This window comes from Gorilla gorilla, chromosome 8, assembly GCF_029281585.2.
Source record: "Gorilla gorilla gorilla isolate KB3781 chromosome 8, NHGRI_mGorGor1-v2.1_pri, whole genome shotgun sequence".
Classification (NCBI taxonomy): Eukaryota; Metazoa; Chordata; class Mammalia; order Primates; family Hominidae; genus Gorilla; species Gorilla gorilla.
The window spans coordinates 25730619-25757269 of record NC_073232.2 but is presented as its reverse complement, the minus strand read 5'-3'; the positions used below and the strand labels follow the sequence as shown (position 1 = coordinate 25757269).

The 26651-nt window shown below is 42.1% G+C and overlaps 1 protein-coding gene across 2 annotated transcripts in view; it reads left to right on the top strand.

Moving 5' to 3' along the window:
* The window catches only part of RSU1 (Ras suppressor protein 1), a 226388-nt gene that overhangs the window by 40503 nt on the left and 159234 nt on the right, over nt 1–26651 (top strand). For both annotated transcript variants that reach the window (XM_004049102.4, XM_019035296.3), the window contains 4 exons: nt 12510–12630; nt 22085–22203; nt 24069–24151; nt 24419–24533. In XM_004049102.4, coding sequence (XP_004049150.1) covers nt 12510–12630; nt 22085–22203; nt 24069–24151; nt 24419–24533 — 438 coding nt within the window. The remainder of the gene's footprint in view (nt 1–12509; nt 12631–22084; nt 22204–24068; nt 24152–24418; nt 24534–26651) is intronic.

The following is a 26651-nucleotide window of genomic DNA, read 5'->3' as shown; positions in this document are numbered from 1 at the left end:
AAGTGAAGTTTTCCTTAAGTTTTAAAAATAATTTTATTCCAACAGCAAAACCCACACGTAAACATTGCAAGCTACTACTGCACTCCAGCCTGGGTGACAGGGCAAGACCCTATCTCAAAAAAAAAAGAATTAAAAAAAATAAAAATATGACCTTATGTCCAGTAAATGATGGCCATCTCATCTTTACAATCATAGAGCCAAGGAATGATGGGCTTAAATATGACAGTAGTTTTTTTTTTTTTAATTTTGCGACCCATGTGTGTTGAGGATTAGACATTCGTCATTTTGTGCAAGAAATAACCAAGGATCTCTTTTTGCTCTGTGCAAACATTGAGGAGCCGACATTTATGTAAAACTTTTCAGAAGTGTGGGTCTCTGAATGTAATTGTTTAGTTTTATACTTTTAACTGCCATGTAAAACCTTTTCCTGAGGTATTGGCAGTTTTGCCTACAATTTCAGGTCTTCACTGTGACCATATCTCATCATTTAATGCATCGGAAATGGCTAGGCAGGTAGTAAACCTAAGTTTTATGGCAAAATGTGGGTTTTTTTTTTAATATACACTATTTCCTATTAGTTATAGCTTATGTATGAATTTAGAACTATAACAAACAAGAAATACTAAGATACCTTCTTTGATGGTTTCAATAATTTATTTATCAAAGATAATATTCTAAGTACATAGAACTTAATACTTTTAAATTTTATGCAGATGTATATATTGATTATCTACCATAAGTCATATTATAAACAAATTAAGCGCATATTTCACATGAAAATACTGCATTCTTAAAATTTGTAGATCCAATTATAATGAAGACAATTTAGCAGTTTTTAAAAAGCATAACACATTGAAACCTTTTTATGCAGCCATAATAGATTGCTGGGATGATTGAGAAGAATTAACTGAATTCCTGAGGACGACCTTCACCACTCTTCTCAGACCTTGCTGTTCTTAAGTCTGTAGTTATTCCCTCCTTCATAGATTATTTGTCATGCTTTATGCAAAAGTTCTTGTGCATGGCTTATATGAAATTAAACCATGAGGGGGGCATATGTAAAATAAATGGTCTCTGTGTCATGAATTTATCTTGTGACAATATCAAAACAACTTGCTGTTTGCATTTTAACAGAGTGTAAATGTATCTATAATACAGAGGCTTTGATCAATAACTTATTTTTTTTAATTACTGCACATTTATCAGTTTGGTTCTCTGCCATCATTAAAAGATGAGAGTTAAAAAAATATGCATAGTATCTTTGAGTCTAACAGCTATTAATTAAACAATATCTATCTGATGGTACTGGTAGTCAGGTTACCATAAAAAAGCACTGGCAGTTGGGCATGTGTTGCTATTTTTTGGCTGTAGTGAGTGAGCACCTGAGATCATGCTATGGGAGGGTCTGTTGACCCAGGAACCCAGAACCAGTGCAGCCAAGGCCAGCGAATGAAGTCGAAGACGTGTCCTGCCGGTGGCATCTTATCTGTCCTCAGCTTGTAGACTGTGGCCACCCCCCACCCCCATTCCTTTTGTTGTCAGCCCCACCAACCAAAATGTACCTGTTCTAGAATCCTTTTTCTGGAGGTCCTGTTTTGTGCTAAGCGGAAGCCAGCTAATGTGCTAATTCCTCCACAATATATTTTTAAATGGAACCACCCCAATCGTGAGAACTTCAGAACGGTGGCAGGCTGTGGAGAAAATAAGACGGGGGAGTGTAAGCCTGTCACTTTCCAACTCATAATTAGCCCATGTGCGGGGCTGATCCTGAAAAAGGTTTCTATTGCTATTGATGATAGCATGTCTATCAAACAGAATTGATTTAATAGCAAAATATTATACATACATTTTCAGTTGATGCACTCTCTCCTAAATCACTTGATGTGTGTGTACATGTGAGTATGTGTGCAGAATGATAGAGGAGATATACCAAGAGGTGCAATACTTAGGTACATACATTCTTGTAGAGCATCTCTTCTTTATGTTTTTATTTTTTAGAGATAGTGTTTTTATCACCCAGGTTGGAGTACAGTGGCACAATCCTAGCTCACTGTAACCTGAAACTCCTGGGCTCAAGCAAGCCTCCTAGATAGATGTGCACCACCACGCCTGGCTAATTTGCCCAGGCTGGACTCAAACTCCTGGGCTCAAGTGGTCCTCCTGCCTTGGCCTCCAAAAGTACCAGAAATACAGGCCACTGTGAGCCCCTGTGCCCAGCCTTCTTAACTTTTCTTAAGTCACTGATCTTTTTAAATAATAGAGTGAAAACTACAACCCTGATCCGTAGAGAAGTGCACGTGATGGTTGTAATTCCGGCAGAGGCTTGTGGATCCCATTGTGTTCATCCATGAATTCTTTAGAGGTCCATGCAGTGCAGATTTAGAAACTCCGGAATCAGATGAAGATAACACTAGTATGTTTGCATGCAGTGTGGACATAGGGATGCTATTTTTTTGTTTGTTTGTTTGAGACAGGATCTCACTCTGTCACCCAGGTTGGAATGCGGTGGCATGATTTCGGCTCACTGCAACCTCCATCTCCCGAGTTCAAGCGATTCTTCTGCCTCAGCCTCCCTAGTAGCTGGGACTACAGGTGTGCACTGCCATGCCCAGCTAGTTTTTGTTTTTAGTAGAGACGGGTTTCACCATGTTGGCCAGGCTGGTCTTGAACTCCTGGCCTCAAGCAATCTGCCTGCCTCGGCCTAATGATGCTATTTCTTAAAGGAGATGCTCCTTGGAGATTTGTATAAAACTTTAGATGATTTTTAATGCATCACAGAACTCATTCTTGATGACTTTTTAAAAAATATTGATAAGTGCCATCTTATTAATCTGCTTAAATTTACGTTTTGTTAAATAAGAATTTGCAATCCTGTAGCTCCCAGGGTTGAACAGAACGTGTGTGGGCATATGGGCATATGCAGTTTGTTTTTTTGTTTCTAACGGAATACCTTTCCCATTTCCATTTTTCTTTCTGTTCATCAGTCAGCCTCATAGACCAAAACCACTCAAATACAATTGATAACCAGTAACAAACTCATTGACCTTGCGTTTTGCTGTTTTCAGTCTGAACCCTCTTTTGTCTAATTTTTTGCTGGTTCTTTAGCTTTTTTCCCCTGCCTATCTATTCTTTGTTCTAGTCACCTGATTTTTTTAAAAAAACTGATTTTCCTACCCCTTTCTCTGAATTTGGCTTATCCTTCAGAAAGTTGAGATGAATGCTCATCTTTCTCTGTGAAGCCCTCCTTTTCATCCAACTGAACCAGCACTGTGTGGAAAGAAATACAAGGCACCCCACAGCCTGTGGGACCATCAAGAACAACACCTATATAATAACTTCAGCAGGAAGTGAAAGAGAAAAGAGTGAATTTGTTGAACCCCCACTCTGTATCACGTGGAGGAGGCAGGTGTAAAGTGGTTAAGTGACCAGAATGAGGAGGCGACAGAGCTTTCTGTACAGCTTCCAAGTGGCTGCTCCGCCGTGTCCCCTGCCGCCTCTGCAAGTGATCTGTGTGTGCACTTGACGTCCCGTTAGGTCAGTGTAGGAGCTCCATGGACGAAGCGTTCCTGTGGCTCTGGATCCTTACTCCTTCCAATCGAAGAACGGGAGAATTCCTAAGGTTAAAAGCCATAGTTGGTTATTTCGAAGGGAATGATCAAAGCTCCCATTTGGATTTGGTGGATTTTCCTAGCCCTGGGCCTCTTCCTTTTCCTCCGCTTCCTGCCCTCTTCATGCAGTGACCCTAAACATAAGGTCTGGTAGGAAGAGAAGCAGTCCAGTTGTGGCCTCTTGATGGATTTGATGGATTAATTCCTTTTTTTTTTTTTTTTCTTTTTTTTGAGACAGGGTCTCACGTTGTTGCCCAGGTTGGAGTGCAGTGGTGCAATCTCAGCTCACTGCAGCCTTAACCTCCAGGCTCAAGTGATCTTCCCACCTCAGCCTCCGGAGTAGCTAGGACTGCAGGCATGCACCACCATGCAAAGCTAATTTTTTTGTAGAGGTGGAGTTTCGCCCTGTTGCCCAGGCTGGTCTGAAACTCCTGGGCTCCAGCAATCCACCCACCTCGGCCTCTCAAAGTGCTGGGATTACAGGTGTGAGCCACTGCACCCAGCCTAGATTAATTCTTAATTGTGAAAGAAGACAGAAACTAATGACAAAACGTGCTTTTTCTGTGTGCATGTAAAAGAGTGCAAGATAGAATGTGACTTGCTTACTATGTACCTTGTAATGTTAATAATCGAGGCTTATGTGTAGATATACATCCATATATATTATACATAGTAAAGGCATGTACTCATATAAAAGAGCCTAGATCACTCCTTTTATAACACTGAGCCTGCTTTTTTCCATTGATGGATTGAAATTGTTTTTTTTTTCATATTCTACTCCTCTCTCTTTCCAGTGTTTTGGAATTTTCTAGGCATTTTTCCTACCCTTCCTTTTCTTACCCTTTGCTGGATGTCACTTCCTCCCCAGGCCACTGAATGCCATTTCCTTTCCTCTCAGTGCTTCTTCTCCCTCCCAGCTCCCCAATTAAAGCTCTTTATTGATGTATGGCTTTGCTGGAGGGGTCGCACATCAGAACTGTAGTGCAATTTAGAAGTGGTGTTCCTGCAAGATTTCAGAGTTCATACGTCCTCCTGAAGATGCTTTGGGAGTTAACACAAGATTCAGGCATTAACTAATTTTTATATCCTCAGAGGAGAAGAAATCCATACTTGTCAGCTTTTTAGGAAATTTGTTTGGTTATGCATACATACTTTTTATAGCTCAGGAACATGTATTTTTGCAAGTTTGGCTTTATCCTCTGAAATCGACCTTATCACTTGCTTATGCCTTTTTTCCTCTAATTTTCACGTAATTGATTTTTCACATTGCTGCTGAAAGAGTAGGACCATTGTGTTGCGGTGAGTTAAGCCAGGGGATATTTTTGTTTACTAAAATGACTAAGGCTATAGAATCCTGAGGCGGCTCATGATAGCATAGAGTGACCGTGTGCTTTTGGGGCACAGGTCCCCAGTAATACTTGTTGTTTATTAACCAAAAGTACATTACCATTGTTATTTATAAAGCTAATAATTGGAGGATGTTGGCCTTTCTTGGGGTAGATGCTTAGATACTTTGCTATTTTATGTTTACCTTGAGGAACATGTAGAACCTTTTAAATGAGAATTTGCTTTACTGTTTCATAAACTTTATGTTTTTAAATAACCTGGAACTACTGTAATTCACTGCTTTAATAGCTGCTTTGGGGGAAATCCCATAAAATCTGTGAAGACAGTTATCATTAGTATACTTTTGAACATCAGACTCTTGTGGTAATATGTAATTAGTTCATTATTATCCACCTTGTGTTTTTGGCCAGAAAACAAAGGTAATTAATCACTATAACTACAAATGACCTTTTTTTATTATTTTGGCATATAAAGTCCTGAAGAGTGTAATTATTCCTACGTGAGAGTGAGAAGATTCTTTATGTATAATCATTAAGATGGCATTGAGAACTATGATTTGCTGAAAGAATCGTCATGTATGTAATTAGTCTAGACACCACCTCTGTGCTATGAATGGACTCATGTTCTCCAGTTATTACAGCTAGAGATTAAAAAGGCTGTGCTTTTACTTTGACCACGGATGCCCCACGTCATATTTCATCTAGTTTCTGCTAATTTGATTTTTTCCTCCCTTACTTCATTCAGGCCAAAGGGGGATGCTTGTTTTTCAGTATCATATTCATCAAATGCTGGGGCAAGGAAATGTTTGCTTTCACCATTTTCTCATAAATGGTCCATCCCCCGCCTCCCGTAAATATAATGAAGAACCTCACTCATTTTCACCTATTCTCATGTTTTTAGTAATTTTTCTAGTGACTTGGTTGTAGTAATGTGACATACTAAGTTATCTAAATAACAAGCTAATTTTAATATCCTCTGCCATCCTCTGTCCTTCTATGATTTATAAAAAAAGCTGCAGAAATATATGACATTGTGAACATCTGCCCAGGCATTTTCATTTGTTGTGACAACAGACAAAAACTTCCTTTTTTTTTTTTTTAAATAGCAATATGTCAGGTTTTTAGAAGCAATACTACTCAGTTTCATTTTGCTGTGACTCATTCTATGTAGTTTCTTTGGGGACTCTTTGGCCCGAGGATTGGTGGCATTTTTGCTTCCTGGAAATGGGCACGAGACAGTAGTGTTGCCTCCATTGCAGCACAAGGGCGGACATGCCGTGATGCCACCTGCTGTCCTGGCCCTGGCTGTGAGCAGTTGCCTCCCACGAAGTACCTGCCTTAAGTCCTCCTCTTCATCCCCTTGCTGTAATTCACAATCCATCACTGGAGGCAGAGGTTGAGCTATCAGTTCACTTGTTTCAAAGAGGCTGGGTCCCCTGGCTTTCATGCCCTGGGCCAGCCCTAGCTCAGGAATCACCAGCTCTGAAAACATCCTTTGGTGCTTCTGCAAAAACAGTTGGGTGTAGTGCAGCCCCCAACTCCCCAGAAGTTTGGTGGAGATGGTGGGTGGAGGTCACCTCCAGATTTCATGCCTGTGCTGCGGAGGGAAAGCGCCATGTGTTTGGAGCAGCTTCTGGCTTCCTGGCAGCCGTGGGTGTGTGTTAGCATGGTGCAGGGTCTAGTGCTGCCCTTCTGGAGCTGAAGAGGACCTGGCTGTCGCTGGTAACCATATGGCTCTAAAGACCAAAGTGTGACCCCCTGACCCTCCCGTGGGCTGCACCCAGGCAGAGCTCCTGTCCTTATGTTTTTTGCGTGGTGCCTGCTGCTCCCAGAGTCTGTCGCTCCTTACAGCTTTGATTTTTTTTTGCCTCAAGGGCCCCAAGATGCTTTTGCTCAAAAAGTCCCCAAATCAGCTGCACCCAAGCCGATCTGTCTGTACCGTCACTACCACCCAGCATCCTGCCATTAGGGCTCAGTGTTTTGAAGCCGAGCAGTAGAGCAGGTGACATCTCTTTGTATGACTACCCTTGGTCATGATGAATTTGCCACTGAGTGACTTAATTCAGTGCGCTAGGGAATTCAAGGCTTTTCTCCTCTGGAAAGTTGTCCGTCTGAAGCAACAGTGATCTTACCATAAAATCCTGTGTGGGGAAGCAGAAGTTGACTAGAAAGGGTTTGATTGTAGCATCCACGTTGAACGTGTTAAGCTACCTAGAGTATCATTTGTTTCACGTGTCATCAATTCCCCAGGCTCAAGAGGCATCTTTATTTGGATCAGATTGATTATTATACTCATCGCATTATCGCACGGGGTAAGGGACGTATGTGTTGGATTGATAATCGTGATGCTCTCAATGAATTAAAAGTTTTCTGAGCCAAAAGAGGGTTGGTTCCCAGACCAGCAACATCGGCATCCCCTGGGAAGTTGTTGGAAATTCAGAGTCTCAGGCTTTACCCCAAACCTACTAAATCAGAAACTCCGGGATACCCCTCCATCTGTGTTTTAGCAAGCCATCTGGTGATTCTGACGTCTCTGTGGTTTGAGACCCACTGCCATCGGGTAGGGCTGTGTAATAAAACGTTCTGCGGTGATGGAAACGGTCAGTATCCCTGCCATGCAGTAGTGGAGCCACTAGTCACCACATGTGACTGTCAAGCTCTTGAAATGGGGCTGCTGTGACCAACAATAGCATTCATCATTTTATTTAATTTTGATTAATCTAGATTTAAATTCAAACAGCTGCATATCACTAGTGGCTGTCCATCAGAAAGCCCAGCCCAGAACATACCCTGCTAATTATTATTGTATAAACTCCTAAAATGCTTTGAGTTGTTGGTTGTGGAATTATTAATTTTAGATCATAGAACAGAATCTTCCTTACTCTATTCAACAATTGAAACTGCGATTGTTACAACAGGTGATTTTGATTCTTCCTATGGAGGGGAGACAGTTTGTGGGCTGCTGGCCAGTTGGGGGAAGCCTATTCTTGAGCTGATTGATTGTTGATTTTGTGAATGTGCATCAATGGTGCAGTACCAGCTGGCTCATGCCTGTTGCAGATATTACCGATGGCCGTAGATACATGTCCTTTTAGGAGTAAAGCTGTTGCTCAGGAAGGGGCTGTGTCAGTATTTCACGCAGATGGACTTTGGTTTCTCCAGCCTGTCCAGCAAAGTGGAGGTGCTTCCGGCCAAAGAGAAGTTAATGAACCCTTCAGGCACTTTGGGCTGCTTGTGGAACCTTCCAGAAACTGCTGGGGGAGGTGGGAGTGCTGAATTGCCAAGTCTGGGCTGGCACATCAGATGGACAAAACTCCTGAATCACATTCAGTTTCTTCAGTTTAGGAGGACCTGAAGGAAAGAAGGTCATGCCGGGTGTGTTAGGCGGAACTGCTGCTGCAAAGTCCAGAAGAAACTTTGAGATTTGTCTCTGGGGTGATGTGACCACATCCTTGTCACCTTTCCAAAACACCAGCAGAGGCTCTGGGACGAGAGCGTCCCCAGCAGTCCTGTGACCCTGTGGCTAGAGCCAAATGGGACATTGAGGAGCCAGGGGATATCTGAGTCCTTTGGGACTGTTCCCGCAAACCTAGCAACTGAAGTCTCAAAATTAAAGCAGCCATCTTTGGCTAGGCAGAAAATGATACTCAGTTCTCTGTCAGAAGCGAAGTTCTACATGACTAAGCTTCCTAATTGAGAGCCCCATTTGTTGAATTATTTAAAGCCATATCATTGATTTTCATAATCCGTCTCCTTTTAGAATCCTAGAATGTTAAAATGAGGTGGAAGAGACCTTGGAAATGGTCATAATCCAGCCTTCTTATTTTACAGAGGCCCAGAGAGGTTATGAGTTGAGTGAGGGCACACACAGCACTGTAGGGTCAGGGACCACGTTGCTCTTTAGTTCCTTTGGTGTCATAGGTCAGCTGGGGTCATAGATCAGAAGCTGGACAGATTGATGAAAAAGGATCGTTTCAAAGATGTAAGAAATATACTGATGTGCACTGTTAGCTTTTAAAAATGCTTCTTGCTCGTGCATCCTGTAGATATCTAGAAAATTCCAGTAGAATATTTTGACTGGTAAAATATTGCAGTGGCCTTTTTGGAATAGCTAAAATTGTTCCCACCACGTATGTATAGGATTTAGTCATAGCACAATTCATATTGCTAACTGGTTATTTTTTCAGAGAGTTTGGTTGGGAGTAGTTTATTTTCCAAGCACTAGGCCTGTTTCAGTTGATTGACTTTGATACTCTGTCTTTTGTAACTTACTTTCTTTAAATAACATGCCTCTCCTACTTTATCTCCCAAGTATTGAGATGCTGTGTGTGCAAAGTATGGCACTGTGCACCTAATCAGCATTCTCGAAGTATTGGTTCGAAGAGTGAATACCATCCCATCCAGAAGGGTCTGCATGTTAATTTCTTTAGATTTTCACTATGGCTGGGGGTTAAAAAAAAATTCCGTGTATTGAGGGAGACTGTCAGCTGTGTATAATTTTTTTTTCCTCGTCTAGCTTGAATGGAGTCTTAAACGAAAAATTCACATGCTCACCAAAAGGCTGGGAGAGATTTTGTAAATTGAATATGGGGTTATTGTTTGCGTTCACAAAACAAAGCCCTAAATCACATTTAGCGTAATTTGTGGTTTTAAATTGGACTGATTTAGCAAGGAGAGTGAAATAATCTCTCATCCTGTCAAAAAGGCGATACCTTTGGACCAGCATTTAATTGCATTGGCAGAGTAACTTCGGGAAGACGGCAGTAATTCTGGCTGCATTATTCTTGGTTTGTGGCTAAATTGAGATCATCATTTTCTCCTGGTTTCACTAACTTTCGTTATTGCTCTTCAAACTAATCAGATGAATGTGCTCTTCAAACTAATCAGATGAAGGCTTAGTGGTAGCTGGAGGGTGGACAGGGGAGGGATGAGGTCTGTGGGCAGCTGTAATGTATATACTTTATGATCTGGGGGGAGAAGATGACATCCAGTGACCCAGAAGGCACAGCCTGGTGATTTTCTTTTTTTTTTTTTTTTTTTTTTTTGAGATAGAGTTTCACTCTTGTCACCCAGGCTGGAGTATAATGGCTTGATCTCCGCTCACTGCACCTCTGCTTCCCAGGTTCAAGCGATTCTCCTGCCTCAGCTTCCCGAGTAGCTGGGACTACAGGCGTGCGCCACCATGCCCAGCTAATTATTTGTTTATTTATTTATTTTTTGTAGAGATGGGGTTTCACCACGTCGGCCAGGCTGGTCTCAAACTCCTGACCTCAGGTGATTCACCTGCCTCAGCCTCCCAAAGTGCTGGGATTACAGGAGTGAGCTACCGCACCAGGCCAATCTTTTCTCTTCTCTTCTCGAGATAGAGTTTTACTCTTGTCACCTAGGCTGGAGTGTAATGGCATGATCTTGGCTTACTGCAACCTCTGCCTCCCAGGTTCAAGCGATTCTCCTGCCTCAGCTTCCCGAGTAGTGGGGATTACAGGCGTCTGCCACCATGCCCAGCTAATTTTTGTATTTTTAATACAGTCAGAGTTTCACCGTGTTGGTCAGGCTAGTCTTGAACTCCTGACCTCAGATAGTCCACCCACCTCAGCCTCCTAAAGTGCTGGGTTACAGGTGTGAGCCACCGCTCCCAGCCCTGGTGATTTTCTTGGTAATCCCTTACACACAGTGAATACCATTCATTTGCACAGAAGCGTTCCATGGACTGTGAACCTAAGAAAGAATGTACATTTGCAGCCACACTGTACAGGTAGGGTTCATTTGCATTCCTGCAGGTAGCTAAGAGGGAGGGTTCTGGAGGAACTTTGAGCTGTCTAGATTACCCGATGAAAACTTGTTCTTTTATCAACGGCCACTTCAGGAGCTCACCCAGGGGCTGCTCACTAGACCACTGCTCCCTGCCCGTGTGCCCCAGTTCAGAGTAATCTGTGTTCTTCACAGTCCCTTCTTCCAGTGAAAGCATCTCTTTTACCTTTCACCAAGCCTTACCTCTAAAAGGCCAGTGATACCTTAGACATTTCAGATAGCTCAAAATGATGACTCAAAACTATAATAAGCAATGTGCCTGTCCCTTCACTTTTATTACCCTGGGAGTTATCAATTGGTCATCTTGAAATGGCTAGCTGCTTAAATATTTTAGATGTATGTTTGTCATTTTACACACACATTTGTGGTGGTTCTAATCACAGGTGCTCCCGGGTCTGAGTTTAGGTCTGACTGCAGGAAGCAGGTTGGTCTCCCAACCTCCTGGGGCATCCCTGGAGGAAGCAGATGGGATGGGAAGTAAACCTGACTGATAAGAGACATCACACTTTCTCAGGCTGAGTTCCACGCCCCTGTTCGTGTTCTTAGTTATCTGGATAGTCTTGGTATCAGAGTTTACGTGAACAATGGCCAAGCTTATCACCCACAGAAATGTTTGTAGGAAGACTGAATAGCAAATGGGATAGATGAATTACAGTCTATGGAAACTCCTGCTGCTGCCAATTTACAGTTTGTGCTTTTAAGATAAAGATGCCTTTGGCTTTTACATTTGTATTTTCAAGTGTATATATTCTAGGGAAGGAGGAACCTTTCAGGTCCCCAGTGGTTGATTTTCACCTTTGATCTGAATACTAGTATTCATAGCATGCTACTGAGTTGACTTTTTGTATTTCTATATAATAACAGTATATCGATCTCTTGCTAATCTGATGTAACCTTTGTGTGTGTATATGTATGTATGTGTGTGTGTGTTACTGATCAAGATAAATTGCTCCAGAGGCCAAAATCAGAAACTAGGGAGGGTGAATATTTCATCATTTAAAATTGAACTTATATTGTTATTAATGCAATGTTAAGAGGACAGCTTTTCAGATACTGGGTTATTTAAGCAGCTTCAATGTACATCATCCTGGAAGGGATTTGGAGGTCTCCATCTTTCTTCTGGTGGCAATGCAAGAAAACCAAAAGAAAAAAAAAATTGCACCTGTAAGATCATATATGACAACCATAAGTATATATGCTTCATAATACTCATTTTTATAGACTGTTTGTGGTACAGAAATTCTCTTTTGTGCATTTTTGCTCTGTTTCCCCCCCATTATCCATCTGAAACAAACTGTGCCAAGCACTTAGCTAATCATATACGAAGAAGCATTTCTTCTTCTGACGGCAATGCAAGAAAACCAAAAGAAAAAAAAAGTTGCACTTAGAAGATCGTATATGACAAGCATAATATGCTTCCTAATATTCATTTTTATAGGCTGTTTATGGTACAGAAATTCTCTTTTGTGCATTTTTGCTCTGTTTCCCCCCTCATTGTCCATCTGAAACAAACTATGCCAAGCACTTAGCTAACCATATATGAAGAAGCATTTAAGCAGCCACTCAGAAGTGAGTGACTGCTTATGAAAAACCTCTAAAAAATAAATAAGACCGGTAGGTGAATTCGATGGCCCTTTTGAAGTTATGTCTTTCTTTGCTTTGAAAGAAAAACAAAATGTGCCGCTGCCATCCCTTGCTAGGAGTTCCATTCCCAGATTCACACTCAGCATTTTTGTTTCCATAGCGGTGCCACCAAACATCGCAGAACTGAAGAATTTGGAGGTGCTCAACTTTTTTAATAACCAAATCGAGGAGCTGCCCACACAGATCAGTAGCCTTCAGAAACTCAAACACCTGAACCTTGGGTGAGTATCAGTGGAGGGGAAAGGATGGAGAGGAAGAGAGTGGAAGGGGCGTGCCGGGTAAGGCCAGGGGAGGGGTTCCTTTTATATCTTTGCACAGAAATGGATTTCTACTTTCTTTTTATGTTTTGGGTCTTAAAAAAATTTTATTGTTTTAATATATTCTTTCAGTGGCCTACATTAGTGCATATTTGAGAGCTAATTGAGAGGCTAATTGTTGGCACAATAAGGAAGTTAAATTTTTATTGTATTTTGTGTCCAGTAAAATTTTATCTCAGTTCTGCTGACCGAGAAGGGACTTATTTGCATAGCATGAACTGGCGGACAAGTGGTAATATGGCTGATTTTTTTTTCCTTTCTGTGTTAAATTGGAATAGTTTACAAAGCACCTTCGTGCCATGGAGGGAAGAATATTTTCCCTAATGATGCTTCATTCATTTATGCAATTCTTCTCTTTAGCTGAGAGGTGACAATCCTGTCTTTCTTTATGCAAAGGTGAAGAGAGGAGTTTTGATTCAGCTGAGGTTGCACAACCAGGGAGCAGTAAATAATAATAATGATAATCTATTTTTGTGTATTGCTTTGCAGCACTTGACCCTCTCAACATTTGTGAGGTACGGAGGGCAGGTTTTAGTGCTTTCATTGTATACAGAGGAAGCCAAGCCTTTTCAAAGGGGCTAAGGGCCTGGCTCCTGGTCACCCCTGAGGTTAGCGGCCAAGCTGGGAAGATGGTTCTGGGTCTAAAGGTTCCTTCAGACCCCATTGTTATGGTTTGGGTCTGTGTCCCCAGCAAATCTCATGTGGAATTGTAATCCCCAGTGTTGGAGGTGGGGCCTGGTGGGAGGTGATTAGATCATGGGGGCGGAGCTCTCCTGAATGGTTTAGCACCATCCCCTCTTGGTACTATCCTTATGATAGTGAGTGAGTTACTGTGAGACCTGGTTGTTTAAAAGTGCATAGCTCCTCCCCCCTTGTGCTGTCTTGCTCCTGCCATGTAATAAGCATGCTCCTGCATTGCCTTCCACCATGAGTAAAAGCTCCCTGAGACTTCCCCACAAGCAGCTGCTGCCATGCTTCCTATACAGCCGGTAGAACCATGAGTCGGTTAAACCTCTTTTCTTGTAAGTTACCCAGCCTCAGGCATTCCTTTATAGCAATGGGAGAACAGACAAATACATCCATAGACCCCAACCGGAACTGCGGCATCAGAATTTCATCTTCATTGGCGCAGCTATCAGATGAAACTGCCCACTCATGCTGTAGTCTCTGTGCAAACTCATATGTTCATTAAATTTGTAGCCACTAAATGCTCTAGTTAAGTTAGTGATTGACGTGGAGTGGCAATAGATGCTGGCCAGGTATTTGCCAGGTTTTTTTTTTTTTTTTTTTTTTTTTTTTTTTTTGAGACAGAGTCTCGCTTTGTCACCAGGCGATCTCGGCTAGCTGCAGCCTCCGCCTCCTGGGTTCAAGCGATTCTTCTGCCTCAACTTCCCAAGTAGCTGGGACTACAGGCGTACGCCACCATGCCCAGCTAATACTTGTATTTTTATTAGAGATGGGGTTTCACCATGTTGGCCAGGATGGTCTTAATCTCTTGACCTCATGTCCATCTGCCTTGGCCTCCCAAAGTGCTGGGATTACTGCGTCTGGCCGTATTTGCCAATTTAATAGGGAGCAGTCATGAAAAAAAATCTCATTCATGGAGTGATTTTTAGTTTATTGCTCCCACAAGGAATTTGGTCAGACACATTATTTTGAAGTTCACTTGGGCTTAGGGACCAACTTTGTGAGATCCATGGGCAGCCTTTATTCTTATGTCTGAGAGAAAGTGAAGTTAAAAGGAGGGAGGAACATCGCTTGAGATGAGATGGTTTTTTTTTTTTTTTCTCCCTACAAATTTGGAGCCTGTATACCCATCTGGCAAAGCAGAAATGAAAAGATGCTCCATTTATATCTTGATTTTACAGGCTATTCTATCCTGATCTTTAATTTGTATGTGAGAAAGAAGCTAAAACTACATATAGATGTATATTCTTACTGTTAATTTGTTCATTTATTAAATGAAATATATATATACATTATATATATTTTATATATATAATATATATATAAAATCTCAATCACTAGGAACAGTGCTTGGTACATACTGAGCAGTACCTAGTATTAGTTAGCTATTGTTATCATCATAATTGTCTTATTTACGTTTTCATTGATTCCATGACTATGTAAGTGACTATTCTATGTCAGGAATCTTCCTAGTACCGGAGAGCCAAGGTGAAGGTTATGGTCCCTGACCTTACCTATTGGGGCAAGGCTGGTTATAAACAGGAACAGACCAATGAGGTCACAGATATGCTGGCGGTTGTGGACCAACAGGGGGAACAGCAAGACCGGGGAGCACTTTAGTCCGCAGATGAGATCCTCAGGAGCACGAACACAGCAGGTAGCGCAGGAGCCGAGACTTGATGCGTGAGAATTTCTCAGACTTACAAGTTGAAGGAATGCATCTCAGATGGAGTGAATGGCACTCTTTTGTTTTGTTTTTGAGACAGAGTCTCACTCTGTCGTCGAGGCTGGAGTATGGTGGCACAATCTTGGCTCGCTGCAAGCTCCACCTCCTGAGTTCAAGAGATTCTCCTGCCTCAGCCTCCCAAGTAGCTGGGACTACAGGCACCTGCCACCACGCCCAGCTAATTTTTTACATTTTTAGTAGAGATGGGGTTTTGCAGTGTTAGCCAGGATAGTCTTTATCTCCTGACCTCATGATCCACCCGCCTCGGCCTCCCAAAGTGCTGGCATTACAGGTGTGAGCCACCGTGCCCAGCTGAGAATGACATATTTAAACGCTCACAGCACTGCCTGCCTGGGGCCTGGGAATTGTCAGTTTTTTGGCACTGTTGAGTATAAAGTGTGAGGCAGGTGGCTGTAAGGTCAGAGGTCAGGCTAGACAGGGAATCCTGGATGTCTGTTGTTCAGTGAATGAGGATTTACCAAGTTCCTTACCGTGTACCAGGCATTGTTCTAGCTACTGGCCATCCAGCCCTAATGGAGCTTCCATTACAGTTGGGGAAACCAACTATAAACAAATAAATGTTTATAATAATGACAGAAAGTAAAAAGTGCTAAGAAAAGCACTCTGTGCTAAATAAAGCAGCTCCTCTCGGGCGTGGTGGCTCATACCTGTAGTTCCAGAAGTTTGAGAGGCTGAGGCTGGCAGGTCATCTGAGGCCAGGAGTTCGAGAATAGCCTGGTCAACGTGGCGAAACCTTGTCTCTACTAAATATACAAAAATTAAGTGTGGTGGCACGTGCCTGTGATCGCAGCTACTCTACCTGTGAGGCTGAGGCAGGAGAATTGTTTGAACCCAGGAGGCAGAGGTTTCAGTGAACTGAGATCGCACCACTGCACTCCAGCCTAGGTGACAGAGTGAGACTCCATCTCAAAAATAAATACATACAAAAATAAATAAACGAGCTCCAATTTTATACTGACCCTTGAGAAATTTGCATAGCAGAGTAGCAGATAGGAGATATGGTCAGATTTCCGTATGAAAGAGTATGGAGAAGAGGGTGGAGGGAGGTAAACTAGAGGTTAGGAGACCAGTAAGAACATGAGCTTCATGTCCCAGGTGAACTAGGACAGTGACAGTGGAGGCAGGGGGAGATTTTATATGAAAAATATACAGGCGGTAACGTTGACAGACAGTAACTGATGGGATGGAATGATACCTTCATTTCTGTGTTGGGCAGCTGAAAAATACAACAGATGGAGACAGGTTTGGGGAGAAGATAATAAGCTCAAATTTGGTTCTTTTTTGACTTTCCTAATAACATTTTGGTTTGAGGCAGCAGAGGACAGAGTCGTACACTTTTCTTTTTTTTTTTTTTCTTTTTTTTCTTTTTTTGAGATGGAGTTTCTTTCTTGTTGCCCAGGTTCCAGTGCAATGGCATGATCTCGGCTCACTGCAACCTCCACCTCCTGGGTTCAAACGATTCTCCTGCCTCAGCCTCCTGAGTAGCTGGGATTACAAGTGCACACACCCACACCCAGCTACTTTTGTATTTTTAGTAGAGATGGCGTTTCACCATGTTGGTCAGGCTGGTCTGGAACTCCTGACCTCAGGTGATCCACCTGCCTCGGCCTCCCAAAATGCTGGGATTACAGGCATGAGCCACTGCGCCCAGCCCTAAACTTTTCTTTTTCAATGAATGCATGTTAGTTGCCTTCTTGTTCTCTTTGGAGTTGTTTGCATTTTTGGCTGTCGGTGCTGTATTGATTGTGTAAAGCTTTTTGTATTTAATTACATAGCTACATAGACGGAGTTGTCAAAGTTTGAACAAAACTCACAGTTCTTTGAGAAAGGAGCTAAGATGGGTTTCACTAAAGGATACTCTGTCTTCAAATGGCATAAAGAATTATACTCACACAGTGAGGCAAGTTATAGGGAGGACTCCTTATTCTAAGGAGCCAGGGTGAAAAGCATACACACAGGAGATCACAAAGTGGAGATGGGAAGCCACTTGTATGTGTGATCCAAAAGGCACCCTCCATCAGAATTTGCTTTCAAAGTTTTTATAGTATTTACAGTTTATTCTGGTGATTGTAAGACATGAGAGAATTTTAGGCCACCTGCATAAGTAAAAGAAAGTTTAGTTCTGTTCTCAATTCCTTAAATGCAGTTTATTTCATAGAGTTATTTTCCAAAAAGTGTGAAGCCACATAGGCTGATGTGGCTTCAACAATTATCCATGTTGATGATTATTTCTAGGGTAACTTCACTGCAGGACCACCGTGCCCAACTATTTGGGAATAACGTTTGACCTCGTTTGTTGCTAGAGCTTGTCTCATAAACACATATAAGTTTTTATTAAGTCCTGTGTTGGATATTTATGGATTTGGATTATTTATTTATTTATTTTTTGAGACAAGATCTCACTCTGTCACCCAGGCTGGAGTGCAGTGGCATGCTCTCCGCTCACTGCAACCTATGCCTCCTGGGCTCAAGTGATCCTCCCACATCAGCCTCCTGAGTAGCTGGGACCACAGGTACGCACCACCACGCCACGCTAATTTTTGTAGGTTTTTTTTTGGTATAGACGGGTTTATGCCATGTTGCTCAGGCTGGTCTCGAGCTCCTGAGCTCAAGCAATCTGCCTGTGCTGGCCTTCCAAAATGCTGGGATTACAGACGTGAGCCACTGGGCTCGGCCTGGATTTTTTTTAATTTTTATTTTTGATAAGTGTGAGTAGGTCACTGTGGAGGTGAGAAAAATTAGTGCCTTTAGACAAGAAGGTTTCTTTGAAGCTGGAGGTGCTCAGGACAACCTGCAGAGAAGAAACTGCTCTGAAAAGGAGGCATTAGTACAGACCTTTCTGGGGCTTTAGAAGACAAGGAAAAAAGATGCTGAAATAGCCTGAAACCCCTTGGTTTTATCAACTTCTCCATCATATGCAGGCATTTGCCCACTTCCAACACGCATTTGAAAAATCTTCCCATGCAAACAAAAGAATTGATACCACTTGGCATAGCTGAGCCCTGTGAAGCTTTATGTTTCAACACCTGAAGTCACCTGAGATTAAGCAAGTGTGGCACAAATAGAAAACCACATTTGATAGTTGAGACTATCCAGAGTGGCTTGTCATGAGGTGAGCTTGCTCGCTTAGGGCTAAATCAAAATTTTCTCTCAAATCTTTTGAAAAATAATTCTAGCAACAGCTCTCATTCCCTGAAAAGCCACATGTGAGCCATGGATTGGGTGTTGGGTGCTTCGGATATTTTCTCTCTTATCCTCTCAGTGATCCTGCCCTGAAGGTGTTGTCAGCCTCATTTTATAGTTGAGGAAACTGGGTCTCAGAGAAGCTGAGTAACTTGGTGAAGGTCACACAGCTAGCAAGTGCTAGAGCCGGTCTCCTCACCTAGCTGTATCCTACCTTAAAGCTCCATACTTTTCCTACCCCCACTGTAGCCTCTCATGGAAACCTTGATTGCTAGCAGTGTCAGAGCGGGGCCCTGAGCATGGAATTCCTATGTGTCGAAATGTGGATGGATGGAGATGGGTGTTAGCACCTGCTGGAGGGAGGGGGGACAGCCAGCATGTTCCATCCTTCATTCTGCAGAGAGAGATGCCACCATGTCACCATCCACCTGGACTGGTGTCCGGAGAGGTGGCCAGAAGTCTCTGCAGTTCCTTGGCCGCTTTGTAGCTGGGGCTGTTGCTAGCAGTTCTTCTGAAGTTTTAGCATTTGTTTAAGGGCTTCCTTTCTGCCCACCAGGGTGGTGTGCCTATTACTGTTACTTACTGCTGTCAGCTGCACATGGGACTCTGCTGTGTTCCTTAAATGTTTTGGGTATTGGTTTGTCACTCAAAGGAAAAAGGAATCTGCAACTAAGTAGATTCTTGCCACCAGGAGGTGGAGGGGCTCCAGGCTTGCTCTGGGCTGGAGATTGAGTGGGAGCTCTCTCTCAGGTGAGATGCCTCTTCCCTCTAAGCCTGTCTAACCGTGGATTTCCTCTACCTAATATTGCAAAAGTGTATTTATTTGCAGAGAAAAATGTTAAGGAATCAGCAGTTTTCAAAAACAGATAACTTAAAGCAGCGTTTAAAGACAGAAGCACCTAGTGTGGTCTTCTCTGCTGTCCTTCCTTTGACTTGCAATTCTTCTCAGAATCCTTGTATCGGAGCCCAAAGGTCTGGAGCAGCTTTGGCCTCCGTGCGGTATGGGGTGTTTCCAGAGTCATGTCACCTTCATCAGTCACTTCTGAAGTCTTGGCTCCTCACCCTCTCTTAGGCTGTTTTTTCATCTCAACATAGCATTAATGACAAGCTCCATCTTGCCTGTATTGCAAGGTAGTTTTAGTGAACAAGCGAAGTCCTTGCCATAATGTGCTTCACAAATTGTGACTTCATGGAGAATGTTTGTTCTTGCTGTCGTGGCAGTAGATAGTCGTGGAGGTAGTTTTGCTGGGTGTAGTCTGTCTGGGACGTTTTCTGCCTGACAGGGGGAACCTGCGTTTCCCTTTTGGTTGCCCCCTCTGCTGTCAGCTGTTTCTGGTGAGGCCCTCTTGGTAGGGCTGGACGGAGCTGAATATGTTATGAGAAGGATCGATGGCTAGAATGATTTTTATTGTCACAGTCCCTTCCACCTTTCAATATCTGTCAACTTTTATTAAAGTTTTATTTTAAAAATTGGCTTTTAAGTATGCTCAAAGGGAACTGCATTAAGAAAAATAAGGGGCTTGAAGAAAGGATAAAAGATAGTGTAGAAAAAAATTGCCTTAGACTTCATTGGAGACACGCACACACACACACACACGCACACCCACACATACCCACACACACCACACCCACAGCACACACATACCGTGTACAAACACACCCACACACACACCACACCACACACACACTGCGTACACACACACCACCACACCCCCAAACACACCCTATACACACACCACACCACACTCATACCTACCCCACACCACACACATACCACCCCACACACAGCCCCCCCCACGTCCTTCACACACCACACCCCTCACACACCACACCCCTCACACACCACACGAAACACCCAGATACACAAACACATAACATCACACACAATACCCCACACACACACACAGCACACACCCCACACACACACTCACACACAATTGACCCTTGAGCAACACATGGGTTGAGGGAGCAACACAATGACTCATGTAGTCACAAATCCACACGTGACTTTTGACTCCGAAAAATCTTAATTCCTAATAGCCTACAGTTGACTGGAAGCCTCACCAAAACTAGAAATAGTTGATGAACACATACTTTGTATGTTATATGTATTCTATTCTGCATTCTTACCATAAAGTAAGCTAGAGAAAAGAAAATGTTATTAAGAAAGTCATAAGGAAAAGAAAGTGCATTTACTGTGCTTTAAGTGGAAGTGGATCATCTTAAAGGTCTTCGTCCTCTTCATGTTGAGTGGGCTGACGAGGAAGCGGAGGGTTGGTTTTGCTGTCTCAGGGGTGGCAGAGGCAGAAGAAAAATATCCATGTGTCATTGGACCCAGGCAGTTCAAACCCATGTTGCTCAAGGGTCAGTTGTATGATTTAAAAATTTTTTAGGTTGTGATAAAATGCACACAAAATGTACCGTCTTCGTAGTAGACAGTTCAGTGGTGTTAAGCGTATTCACATTGTCGTTCAGCCAATCCCCAGAATTTTCTCATCTTGCAAACCTCAATCCTACGCCCATTAAACAACACCTCTCCATTCCCCCTCCCTCCAGCCCCTGGCCATCACCATTCTAATTGAAGATAATTTTCAGTGTTAGCAGTTGTAGAACAAAAACATGATTTTCCCTCCAAAAAGGAATAAATGGAATGAAATCAAGCGAAAGCCTGAAAACTACAAAGCTTCATGTGTATTTTGAGATATTATCACTACGTTCATAGGGAAGTTGTTCTTTACAAGGAAAGATATTTTGTAATGGTTTGAGTTTTTGTGTAAAACAGTGATTAAGTTTCACCGTTGGAGGAAAATAACAACTAAGAAATTTTCAAGTGTTTCAAGAACATGTAGGCTGTCTGACTGAAATTATTAGCCTAAATAGGACAACATACCACACCTTCTCACTTATATGTGGAATGTACAAAAGTAAACCTCATTGAAACAGGGAATAAAATGGTTACCACAGGCTGGAGGGAGAGGGGAATTGCAGAGATGTTAGCCAAAGGACATGAAATTTTAGTTAGGAGAAATAAGTTCAAGAGATGGATTGTACATCATGGTGACTGCAGTTAATAGCAATATGTGGTATACTTGAAAATTGCTAAGAGAGTGAATTTTAAGCAGTCTCACCACAAAAGACAAAAAAAATGACAAGCATATGAGGCAGTGCGTATGTTAAATAGTGTGATTTAAACCATTCCACGATGTATTATACATATATCAGAAGTATCATGTTGTACACCATAAGTATGTACAATCTTTGTCATTGTAAATATTAAATAAATGCTTTTTTTAATTAAAAAAAATAAAGGATGGGCATGGGGGCTCACGCGTGTAATCCCAGCATTCTGGGAGGCCTAGGTGAGAGGATTGCTTGAGCCTAGGAGTTTGAGACCAGCCTGAGCAACATGGCAAAACCCCATCTCTGCAAAAAATACAAACATTAGCAGGGTGTGGTGACGTGCACCTGTGGTACCAGTTACTTGGGAGGCTGAAGTGGAAGGATCGCTTGAGCCTGGGGAGGTTGAGGCTGCAGTGAGCTGAGATCATGCCGCTGCACTAAAACCTAGGCAGCAGAGCAAGACCCTGTCTCAAAAAAATAAAAAATAAAAATAAAGTATAAAGTGACTCTAGGATCATGGCACTGTCTTACACTTTCAGCGTCTGAAACAGAGGTGCCCTTGATAGTCTGTATGAACGTGTCTTTGGTGTCATGACATAGATTTTTGTCCCCCTGCAACAGCATGAACAGGCTGAACACTTTGCCACGAGGCTTCGGCTCCCTGCCAGCTCTTGAGGTTCTGGACTTGACTTACAACAACTTGAGCGAAAATTCTCTTCCTGGAAACTTCTTCTACCTGAGTAAGAAACTTTCAATTCTATAAATCTCCTCAACCTTGTACTTTGCGTTCTGAGAGGGAAATTTATTTGCCAGGACCCAAACTCCAAGAGAAATTATTGGACAGAGATAATTTTTTCTTTAGAGACTCCTTTTGAATATTCCTTCGTAGCTCAGCAGTATGTGCATTTGATATATCATTATGTGACACCATTGGGCTGAAGTGGACTTAGTAATGTCATATTAACATTCTGAGACAGATTATATACCTAAATGAGATCAAGCCTCACATTTAGCTAAGAGACTTGACTTTCTTTTAAATAGCATGCCAAAAAAAAAAAAAAAAGTATCTTCCTATGTTGCTATTAATTCTTTGTAGGATATTTGCCCAGGATATTCCAACCAATTATTTATTAAAAATATTAATAAACCAGTAACACAATTTTTAAATTTTCCAGCCAGTATTCTTATTTTCAGCCTTTTAAAAAGTACTCTTATTGACCTATTTATCCAGTACACAGGCATTAAGAAGTTATTGGCCACAGGTGAACACACTTTATTCTTTCATATGCAAACAAATTTCTTGCTGGAGATGCTTTTGAAAATTAAAAAATGATTTCTTCTGGGAACTCATGCACTATTTTGGACAAGGTTTGCTTCCCTTAAATCAGTGTTCTCTTTCTTCAAATAGTAACTTGTGTGGCATTCAGAAAATCTGAATTTTCAGAGCTCGTCTCTAAAATTTTATTTTTTACCTTATGTACATTACCTTTCTATGACTTTCTCAAGCACATGAAACCAACTATAAAATATTTTCTTGGGCAGTGGAGCAACTATTTTTATTATGTTACATTAACATGCAGTTCTCGGGAGTCTGAGCTACAAAGATCACTTGAGGCTAGGAGTTTAAGACCAGCCTGGGCAACATAGAGAGACCCTGTCTCTAGAAATAAAAATTTAAAAAGTAGCCAGGCATAGCAGCATGAGCCTGTGATCTTAGCTACTTGGGAGGCTGAGGTAGAAAGAGTGCTTGAGGCCAGGAGTTTGAGGCTGCAGTGACCCACTGCGCTCCAGCCTAGATGACAGAGCGAGACTCTGTCTCTAAAAAATAAATACGGGTAAACAAAACATGTATCTAATTATACTCAGCTTTTTTGGTTGAAGATAAACAGATGCTTCAGAATTTTAGCCTTCAGTAGGTTGGAATCGTATTATCATTGTGTAATAATTATGAACAAATTTCTGACTACTGATATTCTCCTTAAGTTAGGATTTACTCTGTTAACTTCATGTCATTATTTTAGCCTCTTTGTCTTCATTTACTTTTGTCCTTAAGGCTGTAGAAACACGTAGTAATAATTAGTCAGATTATGGAACTGATGAGCTGTGGTTATAGCCTCCATCACCAGAAAGCCTTCCATTAATTTGTAACACAGTGCTATTTACATAGGAAAAGGTCTATTTTAACAGAGCTGTATTCTCTTGAAAGAACCCTTTTGCCCTAGGTATCCATAAAAGTGGCACAGTAGTGTTCTTTGTTTTACTTTGGATGCAAATGGAGAAATAAATGTGAATCAAAAGTAATCTATGAGAAAAATAGCAATCTTTTCTGAAAATGTGCTGAAACTCTGTGCCCCAAAATGCTGGCGCCCACAGTTGTTAATTGCGTCATTCCTCTTGGATATACATGTTTTCCTGGACACACCAGCTACACAATAAGCCAGTAAATCTAAGTTTGACCTGCTTGTTATTATTGGGAGCCCTAGGTATGTCAAAGGCTTTTCACCAAGCCAGGGTTATTAATCAAAGCTGACTCCCTTGTATTGATCAGACCTCAAATGGTTGTGTTCCATGCCACCCTGTTTATATATTGCTGTTTAATTTGCAGCCACCCTGCGTGCACTCTATCTAAGTGACAACGATTTTGAAATCCTGCCGCCAGATATTGGGAAGCTCACAAAGTTGCAGATAGTAAGTAATTTATCTAAATTCTTAGAAAATCAATTCACTGCTGCAGCCTTGTAGGGGTAGAATCAAGTCAATTTGAGCAGGAGTAAGGTTTGTTTTGTGGGAATAAACCACTACTCCTGATGGTGTTTCTTGATTATCCGCCGGCACTTGTAAATACATGGAAAGGATTGAGCTTTAGTAGAAGAGAGGACATAGAGGATGAGAGTTTCTGTGGAGCACCTTTTAATGTGTAAATATGTTGACAACTCCTTGTTTTCTTCTGTTTAGCTCAGCCTTAGGGATAACGACCTGATCTCGCTGCCTAAGGAAATTGGGGAGCTTACCCAGCTTAAAGAGCTCCACATTCAGGGGAACCGCCTCACCGTTCTGCCCCCAGAACTAGGTAAGGTTGCTGATGAATGAACTTAGTTCTAGGTTTCATGAATAACAATTATCCTAATGTAGCAATTCTGAACAACCTCTGTCCTCTTCTTGGCAACTACTCTCCACCTAGGCACACGATGCTGATCATTTGAGAACCATTTGTCATTGACCAGAGTTAGCTGTTATAGGTTTGACCTTCCCCGATCCTGTGTTCTGCAGCTGTAGTGTCCCGTGTCTTAGAAACTGCTGATGAAAGATGACCCCGCTCAGCTCCCTGCGTGATGTAGTGGGAAAAGCATGGGATTAGTAGTAAGAGCCTTATCCCTGGCTCCTCACTGACTAGCTGGGTAAGCTTTCTGGGTCTTGGTTGGTTATTAATAACTTTAAGTATCACTCTTACTTTTTAACCCCTTAAAATTTTATTGACCTGGAAAAACTTTTACCAAATAGTTAAAGTAGTTGTTACGGCTACTTGAACACGTTGATACCTCTGCGGGTCGTGAATTTGCCTCTCTCCTGATCCCATCTCTAGTAGGAATTGTTAACTGTGTTCTTGCTGGGAATGGATCCTACTCCTGGCCGCTGAGTCCTAATCCTGTTTCTCTGCCAGGTCGTTCCTATTTCCAGAGTGGGTTTATGTCCCCCGCCAGAAATAACCTCCAAGCCAGTAATTCTGTTACTGCTTCGTTCCACTGCAAAAGGTTCACGAGTTCCCTTATCTTTTCTTGTGCAGACCCTCCATAGCCTCTCATTTCTTCAATCCTTTGAACCACATTGTTTTCTCAAACTGCGATTATTTGCTTTTTTACTCCAAAATACCATCATTTTTAAGAAACACATTGAGGAAGCAGTTCTTTAAACAAGTTTGGCAGTTTGAAGAGGCCATTTGTTAGAAATTAGAATGCAATCACCAGGAGGGCAGGGACATTTTTGTATTTGTTCCCTCGGGTACAGTAGGTGCTCAGAAAACACTGACTGAATGAATTAATGAAGCAAGGACCTTGGATGACAGGACGTTAGCAAGGTTATGAGCAGGCTCATGTGGCTAATGGTTACGAATAGGAAGACTGAGACACAGAGCACGCCTATCAGCACCTAGAGTTCTGTTGGCAGCCATATTAGTCTAAAGGGAAGGCAGTCACGTGATTTCGTGGACCAGCTGGGAAGTCCCGCCTCCTCTCTTGCCATTTCCCTTAGCTCTCTTGCTAGTGTTAAAAATCCACCCAGAGGATTATTTAATGATTTTTTAAGGGCTGAGGAGCAACTCAACACTTCTCTTTACTGAATTGCAAGTAGTCAAGTGTTGCTTTGGGAGCAGGGTGACAGAATCAAGAAACGCTTTTTGCAAACATTTTAAAGGCAAAAAACTTCTTGTTAAAGGAGAGATCTTGGGCTGGGCACGGTGGCTCCCACTTGTAATCCCAGCACTTTGGGAGGCCAAAGCAGGCGGATAGCTTGAGCCCAGGAGTTTGAGACCAGCCTGTGCAACGTGGTGAAACCCCGTCTCTACAAAAAGTACAAAAAATTAGCTGGACGTGGTGGTGCATGCCTGTAGTCCCAGCTACTCGGGAGGCTGAGGTGGGAGGATCACCTGAGCCTGGGAGGTCAAAGCTGCAGTGAGCAGTGATCGTGCCACTGCACTCCTGGCTGGGTGACAGAACAAGACCTTGTTGAAAGGAAAAGAAAAAGATCTTGTACAGTGGTTAATAACCACAGATGTTAGCATTAGTAATAGCTGGGGAGCTTCTGCAGAACTCAAAAACTTGCTCCCTCCCCAACCTACTAAATCAGAATCTCCATGTGTGAGGTGAATTCTTCTATAACTTGGTGTAAAGCTCACTTAATGCCTCTGACATGTATGCTTGGTTAGCGTGGTTAGTAGAAACGGAAAAATAAATGTGTATTTTGATGTCATTTGATCTTATTTCATTTTTCAAGCAGTGAGGCAACGTAGGATATTAAACAATTATTTTATCAGACAGTAATTTGCCACAAAAATGTCTAGTTGAACCTATGCATGCCTATGTATACATTTTAAAATCTTACTCATTTTGCTTATCTTATTTAAATACTGCATGAGGTCATATTTGTTCAACATTTCTGTAAGGCTTTCCATTAACAAATCATGTATATTTTT